Raw genomic sequence first — 25637 nt, 5'->3', positions numbered from 1 at the left:
GGAAGAATGAGATGGATGAAGTTTCAGTGCTTAATAATAACAGCGGTATTTAACTGCCTTCTATGTGTCAAGCACTCTACTAAGTGCTGGGGTAGATAAGAGAATTAGGTCCCACATGGGACTCACAGCCTAAGGAGGGAGATATTGAATCCCCATTTTGCAGATATGGGAACTGAGGCCCAGAAAAGTGAAGTGACTTGCCCAAGGTCACACAGCAGCTAAATAGCTGAGCCAGGATTAGAAACTGGGTCTTCTGACTCTCAGGCCTGTGCTTTTTCACTAGGCAACACTGTATCCACTCTTAAGTAGATGTCTTTCAAATATAGACATGTTAAGAATTCTTTAATTAAACAGAGGAGAACTTAATTGCTTAGCAGCCAAAAAGATCTCAGGTCCACTATTCTGCTATTATGATTTGAACAGTTCCCTGTATAAGAAGTATAAGGTCCTTGTGGACAGGGATCGCGGCTATCAACTCAATTGTATTGTACTTTCCCAAGTGCTTAGTACAGTGCTGAGCACACAGTAAGGGCTCAGTAAATACTATTGACTGGTAGATGACTGGTAGACCTCCAGAAGGAATCATCAGAAACCCTAAGACAATGAGATTCTCAAGAGGCATCACTGAGGAAAAGTTCCTTCCCACCTTGTTATTCCCCCAAGATTGGGGATTTCCATGAAGAAGTGGCTTCCCCACTGAATTGGAAGCTCCCTGAGGTCAGTACATGTGGACCTTCATTATAGGAGTAATAACAGTGATAGTACTTTATTATGTACTCACTTGGTGAAGTGCACAGTATGCTAGGGAAGGGGAAAACAAAGAAGTGGCACATTCACTGCCCACAAAGAGCTTGTAATCGAACAAGGGAGCTTACACTTTTATTCTCCCCGGAGCTTAGTACACTGTCCAGCACCCAGTAGGTGCTCACTAAATACCACTGATTCATTGATTGATCCATAGATTTCAGCTGTAGAATGGGTCTAGGCAGCAGATTTTTTTTTTTTACAATATTTATTGAGCACTAGCCCTGGGGTAGATACAAGTTAATTAAGTTGGACAAAGTTCCTGTCCCACAAGGGGCTCATAGTCTAGGTAGGAGGGAGCACAGGTATCGAATCTCCATTTTTGCAGTTGAGGAAACTGAGGCATAGAGAAGTGAAGTCCTCTGTCCAAGGTCACACAGCAGACAAGTGGCAGAGCGGGGATTAGAACCCATGTGCTCTGGGTTTCAGGCCCGTGCTCTACCCTCTAGTCCACACTGTTTCCAGCATATTTCCCAAGGCTGAGGCCCCAGAGTCAAGTAGAGAGATAAGGGAAGACTGTCTGGACTATTTCAGCCCCAAAATGGAGATTTTGTTTAGTTCAACTGTCCTGAGAGTTGCTCAGCTCTCCACTTCACACTATGGGAGTTGTCACTGCTGAGGTCAGAGATCACATCTCCATCAAGCGCAGCCCAAGAGACTGTATTGAATATTTACAGCCGGATGGCTCGTTGGTCCAAGGGAGTAAATGGGGCGCCCATAGCCCTTCTCTCCCCAAGTCCATTTCCTGCAGTGGCTTCCTACAGAGGCCCTCCTAATAAATATAGAGCTTTTACTGAGTGCCTTCGTGGGTGCAGAGCACTTTGCTAAGTACTTAGAATGGTACCACAGAAGCAAGACACAGATCGCCCTACTTGCCTGCAAGGTGCTTATAATTTTATGGCCTCCCCCTGTCCTCCCAGATTAAGGTGTATCTATCTCAGTGCTCAGGACAGTGCTTGACACATAGTTAAGCACTTAACAGTTAAGCACTTAACAGTCTTTTAGACTGTGAGCCCACTGTTGGGTATTATGCTATTATGATTTGAACATATGTTGCCAACTTGTACTTCCCAAGCGCTTAGTACAGTGCTTTGCACACAGTAAGCGCTCAATAAATACGATTGATTGATTGATTAACAAAAACCATAGTAGTAACAAGAATAGAGAAGCACTGTGGCTTAGTGGAAAGAGCACGGGCTTTGGAGTCAGAGGTCATGGGTTCAAACCCCGGCTCCGCCAGTTATCAGCTGTGTGACTTTGGGCAAGTCACTTATCTTCTCTGTGCCTCAGTTACCTCATCTGTAAAATAGGGATTAAGACTGTGAGTAAAATAGGGATTAAGACTGTGAGTCCCCCGTGGGACAACCTGATCACCCTGTAACCTCCCCAGTGCTTAGAACAGTGCTTTGCACATAGTAAGTGCTTAATAAATGTCATTATTATTATTATTATTAATTCCCATTCAAAGCATCCCTGATATTTACAGAGGTGATCAAGGCTGGCCTGCTATGTGGGGACCTCTACTGATTGCCCTCCTCATGTTAGGCCCCCACAAAACAGTGCCAACATGTAGCTCCAAAACTTTTCTGAAAGTATAAACTAAATCAAAGCTGAGGTGTAAAAGTCAAAACTTAATGGCTTTGTTATAGAACTTCAGCAGAGATGGGATTAGCCAGGTAATGCTTATCTCTGAATTGAGGGTCAGGTTGAATCCCAAAGACAAGACAGCCCTTCTTACCCTTTTTGTGGCTTAGAGGACAGATCTTGAGCCTGGGATTCAGAAGGACCTGGGTTCTAATCCTAGCTCTGTCACTCGTCTGCTGTGTGACCTTGGGCAAACCACTTCACTTCTCTGTGCCTGTTTCATCTGTAAAATGGGGATTACGCCTGTGAGCCCTGAGTGGGACTGGGACTCTGTCCAACCCGCTTACCTTGTATCTGTTCCAGCGCTTAGTACAGTGCCTGGCACAGAGTAAGCAGTTAGCAAATACCACAATTATTATTAATCAGAGTCACCAAGGCCTTTCTGGGATGGGTGATAGCAATCCCCAAATCTTCACTGCATGCCCTAGTGGAAAGAGTGGAGCTTGGGAGTCAGAAGAACTGGGTTCTAATGTGGTCTTTTACCAATTGCTTGCTGTGTGACATTGGGCGAGTCACTGAACTTCTCTGTGTCTTTCCTCAACTCTAAAATTGGGATAAAATACTTGTTCTCCCTCCTACTTAGACTGTGAGCCCCTGGCAGGACAGGGACTGTGATTAACTTGCATTTTGATTAACTTGCTTAGAACGGTGCTTGACACATAGTAAGTGCTTAACAAATACAATAATAATAGCGATAATTACAATTTGCGAGAAAACACTTCACTCTTCTCTTTGGGGTAGGGTGGAGGAGCAGTGTGGTCTAGTATAAACAGCACCAGCTGTGGAGTCAGGAGACCCTGGCTAAAGTCCCACCTCTGCCCTGGCCTGCTGTGTGGCCTTGGGTAGGACTTTGAGCTGGTTGTGGGCAGGGAATGTTCTGTTTATTGTTATATTGTACTCTCCCAAGCACTTAGTACAGTGCTTTACACACAGTAAGAAACAGATAAACACGATTGAATGAATGAATGAACTTAACCTCTCTGGGCCTCAGTTTCCTCATCTCTAAAATAGGGATAAGATAGATTGTGAGCCCCAGGAGCACAGGGTTTGGGTCCAGCCTGGTAACCTTGTATCTACCCTCATGCTTAGCACATAGTAAGTACTGTGGGGACCTTATTCTAGACCCGTTAGAGATGTTGGGTGACGATCAATCTTGCCCTTGGACGCTAAGAAGTCTGCATCTGGCTGCTCAGGCTAGAGGCTACAGCTAAGTATACTGACCACTAAAGTGCTTAGTACAGTCTACACACCCAGTGGGTGCTCAGTAAATATCACTATTGCTCTCTCCTTGCACAAGCAACTTCCTTTTGCAGATGCAGGGCAATCCCTTAGCATTCATTGAGATTTTCTGAACACAGATGAATGACTGTACGCTTGTTGTGGGCAGGGAATGTATTTGGTATACTGTTCTCTTGTACTCTCCCAAGTGCTTAGTACAGTGCTCTGCATGCAGTAAGTTCTCAATAAATAGGATTGACTGACTGATTGAGGTGAAGAGCTCAGATACCCTTAGGGGAGCAGGCCCTGGATAAATGGATTGGAGGATTCTACCTGTAGAGGGTTCAATGCAAACCTTAAAAAAATTTCAGCTGCCCCTGAAATCTCAGAAATTTCCCCACCAAAGATGCTATACAGTAGCAGAAGTGGCATGCTGAGAGTTTGGGGGAAATGGTAATAATGCCGTAACCCATAGAAAGAACATGTGGTTGGGAGACGGGAGACATGGGCTCTAGAAAACTCTAGAAAGGGGAGAAAGGGACACAGAGGACAGAAAAACGGCTCCTACCCAAGTCCGGCAGGGAACTGTGCTGAGCTACCTCCCTCCGGAAGCACACCCTCTCTGTTGCGTCTGGCAGTGTGGGATGAGCAGCTGCTAATCTAACAGGGATGGGGGAGACTAGAGAGCAGAGCAGGACCCTCCGCGCCGCCCTGGCCCTGCTTCAGTCCCCCATCCCCCCCAGCTCAGCCCATTACATTTTAGGCAACTCCCTTTGTAACTGGCTCCTCCGGTCCAGCCGGCTCATGACCTGGGTGATGTCCACCGTGCTGGCCGCCTCCCTCGCCTTGGACTCTTCCTCCAGCTGCCGCAAGATGACCGGGCTGGGACTGGACCGGAGCTGGCGGCGTCCGAACGGGAGGCTGGAGCTAGAGGAGCGGAGGGCAAAAAGGGCTTGGTCAGCAGGGTCTCCACCGGGCTCAAGGGTGTCCCAGCCCGACCACCCAGGGGAGACCCCGGAGGGAGAGACGATCCCCTTGGGACCTGCCCCTCCTGGACCGCGTCGCTTGTGGAAGTGCAGGCCATAGTCAATCAATCCATCTGTGGTATTTACTGAGCGCTTGCTGGGTGTAGAGTGCTCAGGAGAGTCCAATACAGTACAGTCCCTCTAGACTGTAAGCTCACTGTGGGCAGGGAATGTATCTATTATATTGTTAGAGTGCACTCTTCCAAGTGCTTAGTACTATGATTGACCGACAGACATGATCTAGCCTAGGCCCTTCGGGTCCTGGGACAACCAAACAAGAGTCTGTGATTTGCAGTTGTTATGGAGACTGGATTGCCATGGAAAATTTTGTTCTTTTGGTTTTTGGGGTTTTTTTTAAATGGTACTTGTTAAGTGCTTACTATGTGCCAGCCAGGGAGAACTTTGAAGATCCGGAACTGGAGTTTGGTTCTGCCATCACCCTTTATAATAATAATGATAATAATAATAATAATAATAATAATAATAATAGCATTTATTAAGCGCTTACTATGTGCAAAGCACTGTTCTAAGTGCTGGGGAGGTTACAAGGTGATCAGGTTGTCCCACAGGGGGCTCACAGTCTTCATCCCCATTTTACAGATGAGTTAACTGAAGCACAGAGAAGTTAAGTGACTTGCCCAAAGTCACTTTGTGACTTTATGTAATCTGATTATCTTTTTATGGTATTTAAGTGCTTACTCTCTCCTGTGAATCAACACCTTACCATGACAGGACAATTTGCGTATGCCATTGAAGCTTAGGGCTTTGCCATTGAGAGATACTCTCGCTAGGGTTACCCATAAAAGAAACGTCTAAGTGGATGTGTCAGACAAAGTTGATTGACCTGTGCTGGGCAGCAGTGGCATGGGGAAGAGTCAACTGATAAAAATGTTGATCAAAGACAGTGGCAGACTCGAGTTTTCAGTGCGTGGAAGGTGGCAATGGTAAACCACTTCCGTATTTTTACCAAGAAAATCATGTGGATACACCAGAAGGACTACAGATATAATGCTGGAAGATGAGCCCCTCAGGTCGGAAGGCACTCAACAAGCTACTGGGGAAGAGAAGATGATGTCTTAGAGTATCGTGGCTGGAATAAAGCCTTTGGGACCTCTGATTGCTGATGTTGACAAAGAGAAATGAGTATACGAGCTGTAAAGATACCCTTATTATTAGAACTTGGAATGGGCAGAGTATGAACCAGGGAAAGCTGGAAATAGTCAAGAATGAAATGGACCAACTGAAGATCTACATCCTAGGAATAAGTGAATTGAAATGGACTGGTATTGGACATTTCAAATCGAATGAGCACATCATCTACTACTCTGCCCATGCTGAAAAAAGAAGAAATGGCATAGCGGTAATTGTGACAAAGAAAATTGCTAAGACAGTTATCGGATATAATGCTGTCAATGGCCTATTGATATCTGTTAGATTCAGAGGAAAACCATTCAATATGTCAGTACTTCAGGTGTATGCCCAACAACAGATGCAGAGCAAGAAGAAATAGATTGGTTTTACAATGAAGTGCAGAGGGAGATTGATAAAAGCCACAAGCAAGATGTGTTGGTTATCACTGGGGAATGGAATGCAAAAATTGGTAATGGAATGGAAATGAAGGTTGTTGGAAAATGCGGCCTTGGAAATCGCAATTAAGCCAGGGACCGACTTATTGATTTCTCTGAGTCAAATGACTTTTTCATTGCCAACACCTTCTTTATCCAACCTAAACAATGACTGTACACATGGACTTCACCAGATGAACCATATAGAAATCAAATATACTATATTATTTGTAGAAAGGGATGGAGGAGTTCTATTTTGGCAGCAAAAACATGGCCTGGAGCTGATTGTGGAACAGATCATGAGCTGTAAATGTGTAAACTCAGGCTAAAACTTATAAAAATGAATCATGCTTTACAGCTGCCCAAATATGACCTGACAAATATTCCCCCTGTATTTAAGGATCATGTAAAAAATAGATGTGAGGCGCTTAATCTCACAGAAAAGGAAACAGAGAAAATGTAGAAAGAGATTAAAAATGTTATCAAGGAAGAAAGCAACACAGTATTGCAGAAGGTTAGGAAACAGAAAAAGCCAAAATGGATGTCGAACATAACTCTGGAAGTAGCCAGAAAAAGGAAAGAAGCAAAAATCAGAGGACAAAAGAACCTGCTTAAAGAACTGAGCTGAGAATTCCAGCGCTCTGCCAGGAAGTACAAACAGGAACGTTATAACAGCATATGCAAAGAAATGGAAGTCAATAACAAATGTGGGCAGACGAGATCGCCATTTCAGAAGATTAAGGGAATTAAGGGAACGCTTTGTCCTTGCATTGGCTTCGTCAAAAGCAGAGATGGACTGACGATAAATGATGCCAATGGAATCAAACAGAGATGGAATGAATACACAGAAGAGCTATACCAGAAAGATAGCAATATACAAGAAGTATTTGAAGAAGTTCCTTTTGAATTAGGGCCACTCATCATGGAAAGTGACGTTGTCAACTTTACACTGCCTTGCCAAAAATAAGGTACCTGGCTTTGATAGGCTTCCTATTGAGGTGTTTCATGCAGCTGGAGAGGAAGCAGTTAAGTCCTTACCAAATTACGTCGACAGGTATGGCTAACCACTCAATGGTCATCTCATTGGAAGAGATTAGTTTATCTTCTAATACTGAGGAAAGGAGATACAACTAAATGTGACAATCATCATACAGTTTCCTTGATCTCACATGCCAGTGAGGATCGCTAAAAGTTATACAGCATTGAATGGAGACCTACATGGAACGCGAATTGCCCGATGTTCAAGCAGGATTCCGGAAAGGATGAGGGACGCGAGATATTATTGCTGATGTCTGTTGGATAATTGAAAGGACAAGAGAATATCAAAAGGAAGTCAGCACGTGCTTTATTGGTTATAGTAAGGCCTTTGTGTGGATCACAGTCTGACAGTGGTCTGTGTGGATCCACTCTGGAGCACATTAAGGGAAACAGACATGCCAGACCATTTAATTGTATTAATATGGAACATGTATGCTGAACAGGAGGCTACAATAAGAACAGAATATGGAGAAACAGACTGGTTTCCCATTAGTAAGGGTGTAAGACAAGGATATATCTTATCGCCTCATCTGCTCATCCTTTATACCGAATACATAATGAGAGAAGCCGGATTGGATGAAGACAAACGGGGAGTAAAGATTGGAGGAAGGAATATAAACAAACTTTGTTATGCTGATGATACTACCATACTAGCAGAAAGTGAAGAAGATGTGAAGGGCTTATTGTTAAACATTAAGGACAGAGCAAAAAGATGGGCCTACATTTGAACGTGAAGGAAACAAGATCATGACAACTGGAAGTTTTAATACATTTGTAGTGGCTGCAGAGAAGATTGAAATAGTTGACAGTTTTTCTCTCCTGGGATCGATAATAGTAAAGGAACTAGTAGTCAAGAAATACATCAAAGATTAATGTTAGGAAGACTTGCTATGAAGAGCCTGGAAAAAAGTCATGAAACATGCTGAAGTAACAATTGCTACAAAAATACAAATTGTCAATTCCATGGTGTTTTCAGTGACAATGTATGGATCCGAAAGCTGGACAGTGAAAAAATAGGATAGAAAGAACGTCGATTCTTTTGAAATGTGGTATTGGAGAAGGCTTTTGCGAATACCATGGATTGCCTGAAAAACAAACAAATGGCTTTTGGAGCAAATTAAGCCAAAGTGGTCTTTAGAAGGCCAAATGACTTGACTTAGCATATTTTGGACACAGCATCAGGAGGACTAATTCTCTGGAGAAGACACTAATGCTAGGAAAAGTCCAGGGAAAACATGGAAGAGGCAGACCAGCAGCTGGATGGATAGAGACTATAACAATGATAATGGGAGAACCGTTAGAAAGGTTGCAGATTATGGCAGAGGGCAGGACAATCTGGAGAAAGTATATCCATGGAGTTGCTATGAATCAGAAATGACTCAGCAGCACTTGATGATGATGATAATAATAAGTGCTTACTATGTACCAGGCACTATACTAAGTGCTGAGGTAGATACAGGTGGATAAGGTTGGACACAGTCCATGTTCCACCCGGGTGCCTCTGTCTTAATCCCCATTTTACAGATGAGGAAATTGAGTCACAGAATAGTGAAGTCATCTGCCCAAGATCACGCAGAAGAGAAATGGCAGAGTCAGGATTAGAACCCAGGTCCTTCTGACTCCCAGGACCGTGTGCTATCCATTAGGCCACACTGCTTCTCATCTTCTGCTTAGCTGCCAGGGACACAGTCATCGGACTCAGTAGTCAACCTTCTTGTCTACTTGTTTATTTCTCCATAAGCTTTTCTGTCTTATTCTAAATAGGGCAGGAGGTTTCAACACGGCCCTTGACAACTTAAGACAGTGAATAATAATCCTCACAAGCTGGGAACTTCTTTTTATCTAACTGAAGTGTCATTGCTACTTCTGGTCCTCTAGACTGCTGGATGAACTTGGGCAAATCACTTCACTTCTCTATGCTTCGGTTCCCTCATCTGCAAAATGGGAATTCAATACCTGTTCTTCCTCCTACTTATACTAAGAGCCCCACGTGGGACCTGATTATTTTGTATCTACCCTAGTGCTTAGTATGCTGTTTGGCACACAGTGAGCACTTTAAAAAATGCCACAATTATTATAGAATAATTAAGCTCCTTGTACTCAGGGAACGTGTCTACCAACTCTGTTATACTGTACTCGCTCAAGTACTTAGTACAGTGCTCAGCACATAGTAAGTGCTCAATAAATATGCCAGATTGATTGATTCATTAGTTACTTTATTTGCAAATGTTTGTAGGTTTCCCACAAGAGAGTGCAAGTTCCTCATGAGCAGGGAACACATCTTGGGCTTCTGGTGTACTTTCCCAAGTGAAGCAGCGTGGCCAAGTGGATAGAGCAGAGGCCTCAGAGACAGAAGGACCTGGGTTCTTTTCTGGGCTCAGCCACTTGTCTGCTGTGTGACCTTGGGCAAGTAACTTAACTTCTCTGTACCTCAGTTACCTCATCTGTAAAATGGGGATTAAAACTGTGAGCCCTACATGGGACATAGACTGTGTCCGACCTAATTACCTTGTTCTATGTACTCCAATGCATAGATCAGTACCTGGCACATAGTAAGCACTGAACAAATACCAATTAAAAAAAAATAAATAAAGTGCATTGCATGCTATGGGAACTCAATAGACTTCATTACTGCTTCTTGCAGCAGGCAAATGGGTAACAGTCCTTTAGCCACCCCCTTTAGAGAGCAAGCTCCTTCTGTGCAGGGAATGGGTTACTTTGATACTCTCTATTTCCAAGCACCCAATACAGTGCACTGCTTCTATTGAGCATTCAATATCATTAGTGTTCCTAGAAACAGGCGAATGGGTAATGTCCCTTTAACCCCCTTCTTAGAGGCCTAATTCCTTGTGGGCAGGCACTGTGTCATTTCATTAGGCTGTTGTTTCCAGGTGGTTAGTACAGTGTACCACTCCAAATGGGTGCTCAAAAACTATTATTGTTACTAGTAGCAGGCAAATGGGTAATGCCCCTTTAACCCTTTGTTAGAGTGTAAGCTCCTTGTGGGCAGGCAGTGTGTCATTTCATTATGCTTTTCTTCCCACGTGACTAGTAGACTGTGAGCTCATTGTGGGCAGTGAATGTGTCTGTTGTTGTATCGTACTCTCCCAAACGCTTAGTACAGTGCTTTGCACACAGTAAGCACTCAATAAATATGATTGAATGAATGAATGAATGCACCATTCCAAATGGGTGCTTATACCAGTAGCAGGCAAAGAAGTAATAGCCCTTTAATCCCTTTTTACCATGCAAGCTCCTTGTGGGCAGGAAGCAGGTAAGTTTCAGGGAGCATGTCACTTGCTTATCCTGTACTTCCTCAGTGGCTAGTACAGTGTACCACTTCAAGCGGGTCATCATCATCATCATCAATTGTATTTATTGAGCGCTTACTATGTGCAGAGCACCGTACTAAGCGCTTGGGAAGTACAAATTGGCAACACATAGAAACAGTCTCTACCCAACAGTGGGCTCACAGTCTAAAACGGGTGTTCAATAAATACCAGTTCCGCCGCAAATAGCAGGAAAATGGCTAACAGTCCTTTAACCCAGGCTTCTCGACCCACTAGAGAAGGACCCTGTCATGAAGTCACCATTGTTATAATGATCATTTTTCCCCACCCTCGATTTTTCTGGGTTCCACTCTGGGCCCCAGCTCCGAGTCTGCGCAACTTGCCTTCTCCTGGTGCCCTCCTGGGGCTCCACGGCTCTGGCCAGCATTTCCCTGTATATCGGAGATTTCAGGTAGCGAGCGTAAGAGTCCTTGTGGAGGCAAAGGGAAAACAGTGGTCAGAACTGGTGGAAAATGGACAAATCCCCGCTCACAGCTTATCCGCGCTGCCCTCCTCCCCTCCCAGGAGGCAATTGATCAGCTTGTGTCTGGGAAACAGTCTCGGGAAAAGCCCATTTATTTAGTAGTCCCAAGATGGAAAGAGTGCGGGCCTGAGAATCAGAGGATCTAGGTTCTAAATCTGGCTCCTTCGTTTGCCTGCTGTGTGGTTTTGAGCGTGTCACTTCACTCACACTCTCGGGAAAAGCCCATTTATTTAGTAGTCCCACCATGGAAAGAGTGTGGGCCTGGGAATCAGAGGATCTGGTTTCTAATTCTGGCTCCTTCATCTGTCTGCTATGTGATTTGGGACGTGTCACTTCACTTTTTTGGCCTCAGCTTCCTAATCTGTTAAATAGGGATGAAGTACTCATTCTTTCTCCTACCTGGACTGTGAGCCCCATGTGGGACAGGGACTCTGTCTGACCTAATTAACTTGTATTTATCCCAGTGGTTAGTACAGTGCCTGGCACCTAGTGTGTCAATGCCACAGTTACTATTATTGCTATAATTAGGCTGTGAGTCCCTTGAAGGCAGAGCTTATGTTTTTACTTCATATCCAAATGCACTTGTTGTGGGGGGAATAATCAATTGGTATTTTTTCAGCGACTTCCACCCACATGAATATAGTCAGAAGCAGAAGCATCCTCTTCCAACAGGAATGTCGGAAGCATCCTCTTCCAACAGGAATGTCTGTTTACACACACAAACACACACACACACATGTACACACACACCCTGTCCCCCTCCCTCCCCCGCCAAGCACTTACCCCATAAGGACAGTAGATAACGATGAATGGGATTTATTTTTGTGGTATTTGCTAAATGCTTACTTTGTGCCAAGCACTATACTCAGTGCTGGAGTAGATGCAAGCTAATCAAGTTGGACACAGTCCACGTCCCACATGGGGCTCACGGTTTTGATCCCCGTTTTTCAGATGAGGTAACTGAAGCACAGAAAAGGGAAGTGACTTGGCCGAAGGTCACACAGCAGACAAGTGGCGGAGGTGGGATTAGAACCCAGGTCCTTCTGACTCCCAGGCATCCCATATCCACTCTTCCAATCCAGCAAGGCACTAACTGGATTTATCAAGTGTTTATACAAAACAGTGTGTCCTAGCTGATGGGCCACAGGCCCAGGAGTCAGAAGAACCTGGGTTCTAATCCCGGCTCCACCACTCGTCTGCTGGGTGACTTGGAGCAAGTCATATTACTTCTCTGTGCCTGTTACCTCATCTGCAAAATGAGGATGAAGACCGTGAGTCCCATGTGGGACAGGGACTGTGTCCAACCTGTCAACCTTGTATCTACCCCAGCACTTAGTACAGTGCTCGGCGCATAGTAAGCACTTCACAAATACCGTAAAAAAAACCCTAGAGCTGGGAAAGAATCCCATTTCCAACAGTGATTAAAATTTCCCCAGGGACTGGCTTTCTGTCGGCATTTTGCGGTTATTGAACTTGTGCCATTTCTTCTACGATACATCGATGGAACACCTCAGGGAGGGAAGAGAAGGTGGAGGTTCGCTCCCAGCCCGATCCCCTCTCAGACCTTTTTCATGAGCATGTAAATATGGGTTTGAGCAGCATCGAGGACGTAGCGATGAGGGTGTTTCAGCCCCTTGAGGGTGACGTCCATGGTTTTGCCATCTATGTTAATCCAGCGCCTTGCACCCGGGGCCAGGAACAGCCTGGAGTAGAGAGCAATTGAAGGACAGTGGTTGTTGAGAAGGCGCTCGGCCTTGTGGAAAGAGCACGGGCCTGGGAATCAGGGGATTTGGGTGCTAATCCTGGCTCTGCCGCTTGTTTGCTATGTGACTTTGGGCAAGTGACTTAACTTCTTTGTGCCTCAGTTATCTAATCTGTAAAAAGGGGATTAAGACTGTGAGGCCCCTGTGGGCCTCAGAGGCCCTGTGGTTGACTCTGTTCAACCTGATTAACTTGTATCTACCCTAGTGCTTAGAAGAGTGCTTGGCACATAGTAAGCAGCGTAGTTCAGTGGAAAGAGCCTGGGCTTGGGAGCCAGAGGTTGTGGGTTCTAATCCCGGCTCCGCCACTTGTCAGCTGTGTGACTTTGGGCAAGTCACTTAAGTTCTCTGGGCCTCAGTTACCTCATCTGTACAATGGGGATTAAGACTGTGAGCCCCGCGTGGGATAACCTGATCACCTTGTATCCCCCCCAGCGCTTAGAACAGTGCTTTGCACATAGTAAGTGCTTAACAAATGCCATCATCATTATTATTATAGTAAGAACTAAACAAATACCATTATTATTATTAGCTCTGTCATGTTCCTGTCGTGTGACCTAGTTTCTCTGGGCCTCAGTTTCCTCACCTGTACCATGGAGACAACATACCTGTTCTCCTTCCCTCCTAGAAGATGAGTAACAGGTGGGAAAAGGGCCGTGTTTGATCTGATTAGTTTGTATCTACCCCAGAGTACACACTGAGCACTGAATAAATAGCATCGTCATTATTCTCTTTGGGGAGTTGAGGTTTCAGCTTCCTGTCTCCACTGGACCACGGGACTGGGGGAGCATTAAGAGTCTAAAAGAAATATACAGTACTCCCATGCCTGTAGGAGGCTTCTCTCACTTAGGGTGCTCAGAAGGAAGCCAGGAGCTTCTCAGAAGAGAAAGTCTGGCGTTCCTTTCCCATAAACGGGAATCTGATTGATGGGCGCCAACACAAGCTACCCCTCAGCCGTGTGGATTTGATCAATTATTCAGAGAGGGATGACAAGGCTCTGGGCAGGAGCAGGCTTTGGGGGCTTTGCTCCGTTGAGCTCTCTGATACTCACTTGTAAATGTCCTCCGCTTTCTCTTTGACCTTGGATTGATCTCCGTACTTCAAATCTTCACACGCCTCCCAGAACCCCAGATTTTCCCCTGCAGCAGTGAGGAAGGAAGCAGCAGGGAAACAAGAGGGAGAGAGAGAGAGAGATAAACAGTGGGCCGCTAGAAGCCCCTTCAAATCTTGTTCATTATCTACTGCCTCATTATAAATTCATGTGGTTGTTTACGCTTCCCAGAAAAGACAACAAAGCACTCTGTCTCTTGTTCTAGCATCTCCTCAGCCCTGGGGATCGATTTCTGTGGGCCTGGTCCCTTTTTCTCAAAGAGAGACTGGGTCGGTGTTAGCCCAGGGTTGGACTACCCATTAAGTTGGGCAAATAGCCATGATTCCCAACCTCCTCTCCAGAGGGAAACACAGCTTCTGGGAGCATGTGAGCTGGTGAGCTGGGATGGGCAGGACTAAGGATGGAGTAGGGATTGACCGAGTGGAAAGTGCTTGGGAGTCAGAGGACCTGGGATCTAATCTCAGCTCCTCCACCTGTCTGCTGTATGACTTTGGGCAAGTCACTTCACATCTCCGGGACTCAGTTTCCTCATCTGTAAATGGGGATTAAGACTGTGAACCCCATGTGGGACAGGGACCGTGTCCAACCTGCTTAGCTCGTATCTGCCACAGAGCTTACAACAGTGCTTGGCACATATTAAGACTTAACAAGTACCACAATGATTATTATTTCCCCCGGGCTCCAGAAAGTCAGCTGCTTCTGGAGGGGAGCACAACTCCCGTTTTAAATCAGGGCAAGCCTGAGGGTCCTGGGTGTGCAGTGATGGGTGCCTGAGGAGGACTGGGCCTCAGTTTCCACTTCTGTAAAACGAGGATGACATCTGTTTCCTGTTCCCTCTTAGATCATGAGCCACGTGTATGCCAGGGACTGTGGGAGAGATGATTATAGTAGTAGTATTTACTGAGCACTTTCTGTGTGCAGAGCACTGTAGCCAGCACAAGGGAGAGTACAATATAATAAGTGCTCAATTAATAACGTGGATCGGCATGTGGGACAGGGACTGTGTCTGTCCTGGTTTTTCCGTATCTATCCTAGCGCTTAGAACAGTGCTTGATATATAATAAGCGTTTAACAAATACAGTAATAATAATAATAGCTTAATCTCACAGGCTTTACAGTGATGTTTTGTTAGTCCTAACAGAAGATTGACATTTGTGACTCGGGCCACTAGGTGTCGCGTGGTCTGCAGTTTATGCTCCCCTATGCTGAATTTCCTTCCATTAGATGTTCTAATATTTTATTATATCAGGCAATTATGCCCTGTTATGGAGAAAGGCTTCCGGAAACCCGTGGCTTAATATGATATTCTGCTCCAGGAAGCCTGAATATAGTTAATGCAACTGAGTGAAAGATAAGACTGGCCCAAAGAGGAGGTAGATGGATCCCCAGCACTTTATATATATATACATATATATACATATATATATGTATTATATATATATAATATATATATATATATATCATGTCTTAAGCGCTATTAAGCGCTTACTATGTGCCAAGCACTGTTCTAAGCCCTGGGAAGGATACAAGGTGATCAGGTTGTCCCATGTGGGGCTCACAGTCTTCATCCCCATTTGACAGATGAGGGAACTGAGGCACAGAGAAGTTAAGTGACTTGCCCGAAGTCACACAGTTGACAAGTGGCGGAGCAGGGATTTGAACCCACGACCTCTGACTCCAAAGCCCGGGCTCTTTCCACTGAGCCACGCTGCTTCCCTAGTATATATATATCATGTCTTAAGCACTATTAAGCACTTACTATGTGCAAAGCACTGTTCTAAGCGCTGGGGAGGTTACAAGGTGATCAGGTTGTTCCAAGGGGGGGCTCACAGTCTTCATCTAGATTTGACAGAAGAGGGAACTGAGGCACAGAGAAGTTAGGGAAGCAGCGTGGCCCAGTGGAAAGAGCCCGGGCTTTGGAGTCAGAGGTCGTGGGTTCAAATCCCGGCTCCGCCACTTGTCAACTGTGTGACTTCGGGCAAGTCACTTAACTTCTCTGTGCCTCAGTTGCCTCATCTGTCAAATGGGGATGAAGACTGTGAGCCCCATATGGGACAACCTGATCACCTTGTATCCTCCCCAGTGCTTAGAACAGTGCTTGGCACATAGTAAGCGCTTAATAAATGCCATCATTATTATTATTATTAAGTGACTTGCCCAAAGTCACACAGCTGACAATTACAGTGCCTGGCACATAATAAGCGCTTGATACCATTAAAAAAAAAGGAAGTGGAATCCCCTCACCTGAATTTGTGGTTAACCAAACTGCCTTTTTAGGTGACCCACGGTCATGAAAACTCACCCACCCCTCTACCCCCCCAAACCTGGACACCCTACACCCTTCAATCAATCAATCAATGGTATGTATTTAAGAGAACGTATTTGAGAGAAGCAGCATGGCTCAGTGGAAAGAGCACGGGCTTGGGAGTCAGAGGTCATGGGTTCGAATTCCGGCTCTGCCACTTGTCAGCTGTGAGACCTTGGGCAGGCCACTTAACTTCTCTGTGTCTCAGTTACCTCATCTGTAAAATGGGGATGAAGACTGTGAGCCCCACGTGGGACAACCTGATAATAATAATAATGATGGCATTTATTAAGCGCTTACTATGGGCAAAGCACTGTTCTAAGAGCTGGGGAGGGTACAAGGTGATCAGGTCTGATCACCTGATGACCTTGTATCCCCCCCAGCGCTTAGAACAGTGCTTCGCATATAGTAAGTGCTTAACAAATACCATCATTATTATTATTTATTGAGACCCTTTTGCGTGCAGAGCACTGTACTAAGCACTTGGGAGAGTAAAATCCAATAGAGTTGCTAAACATGATCCCTAGGCTTTAAACTCCTTATGGGCAGGGATTCCATTGTGCTGTACTTCCTTAATGACTAAATACAGTGCTCTGCACTCAGTAAGCGCTCAATAAATACCACTGGTTGATTGACTGAAGTAGCTGACAATCCCTTCCAGGGGTTCTGACCAACCAGGGAGATGAGAAACCATCTCGATCCCTAGAGGAAGAGGAAGGAGAGCTTAAGGGAAGGTAGGGAGCGTCTTTAAGCTCTGCCCTTATTTATGGCTTGACGGGAATGGGTTGTCTGAAGGGAACTATGGCGTCTGGTTGCTCAGACCTCTTCACCTTGTGGGAGGCAAGAGGAAGAGGGGGGTGAAGTCAGGAGGGTTTTAGAGATGAGACGGACGGAGCCAATGCTGGTATATTTTGAGGGAGGAGGCTCTCTGTGGGGTGATCCTAGGCAGAGTTGTGATTTGGTTGGCAGAGGGAGATAAAGGAAGCCAAAAACCAGCGGGCAATCAAATTATCACCGACTCCTTCTTGCCTCAAAACAGCCTCCTGAATCTCAAGGGGAGGGCTAGAGGAGCCCTCATTTCCTATACTCCATTTCCCTTCTTTGTCACCCTTGGACTTGGATTTGTACCCTTTATTTACTCCATCCTCAGCCCCGCAACAGTTATGTACACTTATGAGAAGCAGCATGGCTTAGTGGAAAGAGCCCGGGCTTGGGAGTCAGAGGTCGTGGGTTCTAATCCCGGCTCCACCACTTGTCAGCTGTGTGACCTTGGGCAAGTCGCTTAACTTCTCTGTGCCTCAGTTCCTTCGTCTGTAAAATGGGGATTAAGACTGTGAGCCCCACGTGGGGCAACCTGATAGCCTTGTATCTACTCCAGTGCCTAGAACAGTGCATAGTGCATTTAGACTGTGAGCCCACTGTTCGGTAGGGACTGTCTCTATATGTTGCCAACTTGTACTTTCCAAGCGCTTAGTACAGTGCTCTGCACACAGTAAGCGCTCAATAAATACGATTGATTGATTGATGGATAGTAAGTGCTTAACAAATACCATTATTATTATTACATACCTTTAATTTACTTCAAGGTCTGCTTTCCCCTCCAGACTGTTAGCTCCTGGTGGGTAGGGAACATGTCTACCAACTCTGTTACATTGTATTCTCCCAATCAATCAATCAATTGTATTTACTGAGTGCTTGCTCTTTGCAGAGCACCGTTCTAAGCACTTGAGAGAGTATAATGTATACTAAGCATTTGTGGAAGTATAACAGACACATTCCCTCCCCACAACGAGCTTACAGTCTAGAGGGGGAGACAAAATATAAATAAATAGAATTACTGATCTGTACATAAGTGAAGCTGAGGGGTGGATGAATAAAAGGAGTGAATCAGGGTGATGCTGAAGGGGGTGGAAGAAAGGAAAATGAGGGCTTAGGGAAGGTTTTTTGAAGGAGATGTGCCTTCAATAATGCTTTGAAGATGGGGAGAGTCATTGTCTACCAGATATGAAGAGGGAGAACGTTCCAGACCAGAGGCAGGATGTGGATGAGAGGTCAGCAGTGAGATAGAGAAGCAGCATGGCTTAGTGGAAAGAGCATGGGCCTAGGAGTTGGAGGTCATGGGTTCTAATCCCGGTTTCACCACTTGTCAGCTGTGTGACTTCGGGCAAGTCACTTACCTTCTCTGTGCCTCAGTTCCTTCATCTGTAAAATGGGGATTAAGACTGTGAGCCCCACGTGGGGCAACTTGATAACCTTGTATCTACTCCAGTGCTTAGGCCAGTGCTTGGCACGTAGTAAGCGCTTAACAGATACCATAATCATTATTATTATAGGCAAGATCGAGGTACAATCAGTGGGTTGGCATTAGAGGAGTGAAGTTTGTGGGTTGGGTTGTAGTGGGAGAGTAGCAAGGTGAGGTAGAAGAGGGCAAGGTGATTGAATGCTTTAAGGCCAAAGGTGAGGCGTTTGCTTGATGTGGAGGTGGACGGGCAACAACTGGAGGTCCTTGAGGACCGGGGAAACATGGACTGAACATCCCAAGTGCTTAGTACAGTGCTCTACACACAGTAAGTATTCAATCAATTCGAGTGATTAATTGATTAGAGGAGGGTCCCCGGGAAGAGAAAAACAAACCCACCACTGAATTCTTTCTTCAGGAACAGCTGGAAGCTCTGTCGGCCCTTCGGGTCTCTGATCAGCTCTCTAAAGTTGATCGCCCATCGCTCCACTCTCATCCTGGTGGGGATTTCCACCCTGAAACAATCGTTACAAATGCATGAGCATGCACACGCCGTGCACGGCACACAAACCCAAACTCTCACTGGTCTGAAGTCATATGTTGGCCAGCAGGGCCAGCTAGTCTGCTTTGCTCTAGTTAGACGGTTAGAAATAGCCGGGAAGCAGAGAGGCAGTTGTCGCAGGGGAAAATTTGAAAGCCCCCAATCTCTCCAGAAGTGGAGCCTGTGAGAACAGGGAAGGGGACACAATGGCTCAATGACACAATGAGAAGCAGCGTGGCTCAGTGGAAAAGAGCCTGGGCTTTGGAGTCAGAGGTCATGGGTTCAAATCCCGGCTCTGCCAATTGTCAGCTGTGTGACTTTGGGCAAGTCACTTCACTTCTCTTGGCCTCAGTTACCTCATCTGTAAAATGGGGATGAAGACTGTGAGCCCCCTGTGGGACAATCTGATTACCTTGTAACCTCCCCAGCGCTTAGAACAGTGCTTTGCACATAGTAAGCGCTTAATAAATGCCATTAAAAAAAATAAAAAAAAAATGGCTCTGAGACAAGGATCGAAGGCAGAATCAATCAATCAATCAGTCTATCAATCGTATTTACTGAGCGCTTACTGTGTGCAGAGCACTGTACTAAGCGCTTGGGAAGTACAAGTTGGCAACATCTAGAGACAGTCCCTACCCAACAGTGGGCTCACAGTCTAAAAGGGGGGAGACAGAGAACAAAACCGAACATACTAACAAAATAAAATAAATAGAAGAAGAGCAGAGAGTCCAGGGTACCGCTAAAGAAATGCTCTAATAAGTCTGGACACCTGGGCATTGCTAGTTGCTCTGCTAACACAGGCTAATACCCCACCCTGTACTTTTGTGAGGGACCACTTTAGGGATGGGGGAACAATTTTGCCCAACTCACTGAATGACCAGTGAGCCCTACAATTAGCCCAGCAAGAAGAGGGAGGGAGTGACCCAGTCCAGACACAGTGGATCAGGTGGTAGGACACACACACACACACATCTCTGAGAAGAGGCATGTGACAGGAGAACTGTCTGAGGCAGAATTGATTTTAAGACACTAAAATATGAATCCAAGAGCTTTTAGAAGAAAACAACAGAAGAACGTTCAGTTCCTGGAAAATGAAGTCATCGGGTGATACTCAGAATTGGCCACTTGAGGATTACTGGGTAGGGTAATATGTCTCTAGTTCTCTCTCTCTCTCTCCCTCCCTCCCTCCTTCCCTCTCCATTATCTCTCTCTACACTTTCTCTCTCTTTCTGGTTTCATTGCTTTGCCGAAGATGTACCAAGAGAGGTAAGCAGTTGAAGACTGCCAGAGAAGCAGCGTGGCTCAGTGGGAAGAGCACGGGCTTTGGAGTCAGAGGTCATGGGTTCGAATCCCCACTCTGCCAATTGTCAGCTGTGTGACTTTGGGCAGGTCACTTACCTTCTCTGGGCCTCAGTGACCTCATCTATAAAATGGGGATTAAGACTGTGAGCCCCACGTGGGACAACCTGATCACCTTGTAACCTCCCCAGCGCTTAGAACAGTGCTTTGCACATAGTAAGCGCTTAATAAATGACATTATTATTGGGAGAAGTTGCGTGGCTCAGTGGAAAGAGCCTGGGCTTTGGAGTCAGAGGTCATGGGTTCAAACCCCGGCTCCGCCAACTGTCAGCTGTGTGACTTTGGGCAAGTCACTTAATTTCTCAGTGCCTCAGTTCCCTCATCTGTAAAATGGGGATTAAAACTGTGAGCCCCACTTGGGACAACCTGATCACCTTGTAACCTCCCCAGCGCTTAGAACAGTGCTTTGCACATAGTAAGCACTTAACAAATACCATTATTATTATTATCGGCACCCTTCCATCCCCACCAGCCAGGCAACTGGAAGCTTTAGCGTTGGCAAGCAGGGAGAGGCTCAGGTCTTAACACCTAATGGAAGCACTCTCTCTCCCTCTCCGCCTCTACTTCTCAGCTTTCCTTCTTCCTTTCCCCCTCCCCACCTCTCTCTAGGCACTTCGTCCCGGTCAAATGCCACCCAGCCTGCCCTCCTGGTGCATCCAATCGAGAGAAACCACCAGACCCTTGGAACTGAGCAAGTTGCTTGGAAAAAGCAATGTCATCGGGACATACAGTTTAGCGTTCAGGTCCCAGAACTGGGTGTCATCGGTTATCCAAGGATTGCTGGGGAGGCAGCCAGACATGAGTGGATCATTGGAAGCGAACTGCTCACTGTACTTCACGATTCTGGAAAGCCAAGGGGGAAAATCAATCGGTCAGTAATACTTTTCGGGTGTCTGCCGTGTGCTGAGCTCTATTCTAAGCACTTGGGAGTGTCATATAGAGTTAGTAGACATGAATCCTGCCCTCAAGGAGCTTACAGCCTAAACAGGGGAGAGCTTCCCATGACCCGCACTCTAGAATTCCCAGTCTGCTCTTCTCCAATTTCCTTCAAGCCCACTCTGTCTCCTCACTCAGCGCCTTCCTGCTGCAGAGCTTAGTCACCAGCTCAGGTAGCCTCTTAGCAGGTGAAGCCCCATTTTATAGTTGAGGAAGTTGAGGCACAGAGAAGTTAAGTGACTTGCCCAAGCTCTCACAACTGGCAAGTGGAGGAGCTGGGATTTGAACTCAGATCCTCTGGCTCCAAGGTCGATACTCCTTCCACTAGGCCATGCTGCTTCCCATCTTCCCATCTTATGAGAAGCAGCATGACAGTGGAAAGAGCACAGGCTTGGGAGTCAGAGGTCATGGGTTCTAATCCCGGTTTCACCACTTGTCAGCTGTGTGACTTTGGGTAAGTCACTTAGCTTCTCTGTGCCTCAGTTACCTCACCTGGAAAATGGGGATTAAGACTGGGAGCCACACGTGGGATAACCTGATTACCCTGTATCTACCCCAGTGCGTAGAGCAGTGCTTGGCACATGGTAAGTGCTTAACAAATACCATAATTATTATTCTTATCTTCTCAACTGGAAAATGGCTATTCCCAACCATTCTCCCTCCTACTTAGACCGTGAGCTCCAAGTTAGGACAGGAAATATGACCAACCAGATTAACTTGAATTTACCCCAGTGCTTAGAGCGGTGCTTGATAAATGCTTAACAAATACTATACTAATAATTGTGGTGGTGGTGGTGAGAGAAGCAGCGTGGCTCAGTGGAAAGAGCCCGGGCTTGGGAGTCAGAGGTCATGGGTTCGAATCCCGGTTCTGCCACTTATCAGCTGTGTGACTTTGGGCAAGGCACTTCACTTCTCTGGGCCTTGGGTATCTCAACTGTAAAATGGGGATTGAGATTGTGAGCCCCATGTGGGACAACCTGATTACCTTGTATCCCCCTTAGCGCTTAGAACAGTGCTTTGCACATAGTAAGCGCTAACCAAATACCATTTTTTTTAGTCATAGTAAGAGTAATAATAGCAGCAGCAATAGGAGGAGTGAGTGGTAATGGAAAGAGCAGCAATCGTAGTAGAATAGAGAAGCGGTTTAATCTAGTGGACAGAGCACGGGTCTGGGGGTAAGGAAGATAATAATAATAGTAATGTTGGTATTTGTTAAGCACTTACTATGTGCAAAGCACTGTTCTAAGCGCTGGGGAGGTTACAAGGTGATCAGGTTGTCCCACGGGGGGCTCCCAGTTTTAATTCCCATTTTACAGATGAGGTAACTGAAGCACAGAGAAGTTAAGTGGCTTGCCCAAGGTCACACAGCTGACAAGTGGCAGAGCAGGGATTCGAAACCATGACCTCTGACTCCCAAGCCCGTGCTCTTTCCACTGAGCCACGCTGCCTCTCTAAAATTTTATCTCAGCCCTCCTGACTAATTTGAAACCCTCCTGTGTATTCACAATTTTTTTTAATTCTCCTTCCAGAGAGGGCATTAGAACCCAGGCCTCCAGCTTTTCAAGGCTGTTACCTTTCCTCTAGGATCTGGGTTCTAATCTGCCTCTGCCACTTGTCTGCTCTGTGACCTTGGGCGAATCACTTCTCTATGACTCAGTAAAATGGGGATTTTGTAAAATCTGTAAAACGGGGTTTAAGAATGTGAGGCCTAAGTGGAACAGATACTGTGCCCAATCCAATTACCTTGTATCTATCCCAGTGCTCAGCACAATGCCTACCACATAGTAAGTGCTTAATAAATACCAGAATAATAATAATAATTAATAGTAGTAGTAAAAGTAATAGTAGCAGTAGGAGGAGGAGGGGTAGTAGAAGTAGCAGCAATCATAGTAGTAATAGTATTTGCGGGCAAGGAATGTGTCTGCTTATTGTTGTAATGTACTTTCCCAAGCATTTAGTGCAGTGCTCTGCTCACAGTAAGTGCTCAAGAAATATGAATGAATGAATGAGTTGTAGCCCTACTGAAAGCTCACCTCCTCCAGGAGGTCTTCCCGTACTTAGCCCCCTTTTTCCTTTGGTCCTCCTCCCCTCCCCATCACCCCAACTCTCTCCCTTTGCTCTACGCCCCTCCCCGCCCCACAGCACATATGTACATATTTATAATTCTATTAATTATATTAATGATGAGCATATATCTATAATTCTATTTATTTATATTGATAGTATTGAGGCCCGTTTACTTGTTTTTATGTCTGTCTCTCTGCTTCTAGACTATGAGCCCATTGTGGGATGGTCTCTCCTTGTTGCTGAACTGTACTTTCCAAGCGTTTAATACAGTGCTCTGCACACAGTAAATGCTTAATAAATATGATTGAATGAATGAATAGTTAAAGTGAGGTTGTTAAAGTGGAGTCCAGATTATTCCCTTATTGCCATCATTAGTCTTTATAGTCTGGAGTCTATAAAGTCTGGAGTCTGTGGTATGTCAGGAGGGAGGGAGAGTAAAAGTTGTCTGCCTAATAAAGGCCACTACCTACTGCTCAGTGGTTGCCTTAGCGTTAGATAGATCTAAGTTCCTTGATTCTTGTTTTTGCAGTGTCTTAGCTTTGTAATTGACAAGAGTACTTTTGTGCCCTTTTCTCCACAAATAAAGGCTGAGCTCCGTAGATCTTAGTTATAAGATTTTGAGGTTCTAGTTTGCAGCACTGCCTTTATCACTGCAGTATATTTTAGGAATAGGCTATCAGTGATCAGAGAAGTGGGTTTTGGCACTTTTCTTCTTCCAAAGCTGTTGCAAGGCTGTCGTTTTCACCGATTTCATTTCTGATTATAGGGAAAGAGCAGGACTCCTTCGTCTATTTTCTTCAGCCTAGCTCTGTAATCCAGTATTTATGTGGATTGTAATATCAGATCAGAAAGGGCATAGGAAATGTTTACTTTGATAATACAAGTCTGCATTCTTAAGGCTTAGTAATTATTGATTATTGATATCTAGACTGTGAGCCCACTGTTGGGTAGGGACTGTCTCTATATGTTGCCAACTTGTACTTCCCAAGTGCTTAGTACAGTGCTCTGCACACAGTAAGCGCTCAATAAATACGATTGATTGATTGATTGATTGATTGATTGGAGTCCCCATCCTCTGTCAGGCCACATGCCTGGGGGCTACCAGAGTCTCAGGGTGACCGTGGGCTGGGGTGCATGCCACAAGGGGTGAGAATATTCCAGTCTGACATGGCAGCTGCCCTATTCCAGCACTGCTGGAATTAATCAATCAGTCATATTTACTGAGAGCTTAATGTGTGCAGACCACTGTACTAAGCGTTTGGGAGATCCCAATATAAGTACTCCAGGCCCGTGGCTGGGGCAGGATGGACCCACAAGAATGAGAAGACCCTTGCATCCCCACTCAGGAGCCCCAGGCCTTGCTTCATAGTCAGTCAGTTAATAATACTTATTGAGTGCTTTCTGTGTGCAGAGCACTGTACTAAGTGCTTGGGAGAGTATGATATAACAATCATTTACTTGTACCTATTTACCATTCTATTTGTTTTATTTTGTGAATATATTTTGTGTTGTTGTCTGTCTCCCCCTTCTAGACTGTGAGCCTGTTTTGGGGTAGGGATCATCTCTTTATGTTGCCAACTTGTACTTCCCAAGCGCTTAGTACAGTGCTCTGCACACAGTAAGCGCTCAATAAATATGATTGAATGATTCATTCCCTGCCCACAGTGAGCAGGGGAGACAGAAGGGGAGCTAGACATTAATATAAATAAATTCTACATGTGTACATAAGTGCTGATAAGTACCCGATAAGATATGTACCTAAGTGTTCATAGAGGGACAGGGTCCGTGTCTAATGACCCCTCATTAAGGTCTTTTCCAGCATTTAGCACAGTGCTAAACACACAGTAAGTCCTTGATAAATAGTATATGCTACTCCTACTATCATCATCATCATCAATCGCATTTATTGAACGCTTACTATGTGCAGATCACTGTACTAAGCGCTTGAGAAGTACAAATTGGCAACATATAGAGACAGTCCCTACCCAACAGTGGACTCACAGTCTAAAAGAGGGAGACAGAGAACAAAACCAAACATACTAACAAAATAAAATAAGTAGAATAGATATGTACAAGTAAAATAAATAAATAGAGTAATAAATATGTACAAACATATATACATATATACAGGTGCTGTGGGGAAGGGGAGGAGGTAAGATGGGGGGGATGGAGAGGGGGACGAGGGGGAGAGGAAGGAAGGGGCTCAGTCTGG

At 45.4% G+C, this 25637-nt stretch overlaps 1 protein-coding gene across 1 annotated transcript in view; it reads right to left on the bottom strand.

Annotated features, from left to right (window-relative positions):
* The window catches only part of RGS9 (regulator of G protein signaling 9), a 58856-nt gene that overhangs the window by 5512 nt on the left and 27707 nt on the right, over nt 1-25637 (bottom strand). Inside the window, exons 12-17 of the mRNA XM_038757228.1 lie at nt 21152-21265; nt 18922-19037; nt 13919-14006; nt 12672-12810; nt 10968-11053; nt 4476-4593 (exon numbers count right to left, since the gene is read on the bottom strand). Of these exons, the coding sequence (XP_038613156.1) occupies nt 4476-4593; nt 10968-11053; nt 12672-12810; nt 13919-14006; nt 18922-19037; nt 21152-21265 (661 nt within the window). The remainder of the gene's footprint in view (nt 1-4475; nt 4594-10967; nt 11054-12671; nt 12811-13918; nt 14007-18921; nt 19038-21151; nt 21266-25637) is intronic.

Source organism: Tachyglossus aculeatus, chromosome 15, assembly GCF_015852505.1.
Source record: "Tachyglossus aculeatus isolate mTacAcu1 chromosome 15, mTacAcu1.pri, whole genome shotgun sequence".
In the NCBI taxonomy this organism is placed as follows: Eukaryota; Metazoa; Chordata; class Mammalia; order Monotremata; family Tachyglossidae; genus Tachyglossus; species Tachyglossus aculeatus.
The sequence above is the reverse complement of the archived record's forward strand: the minus strand, read 5'-3'. Positions and strand labels throughout refer to the sequence as shown.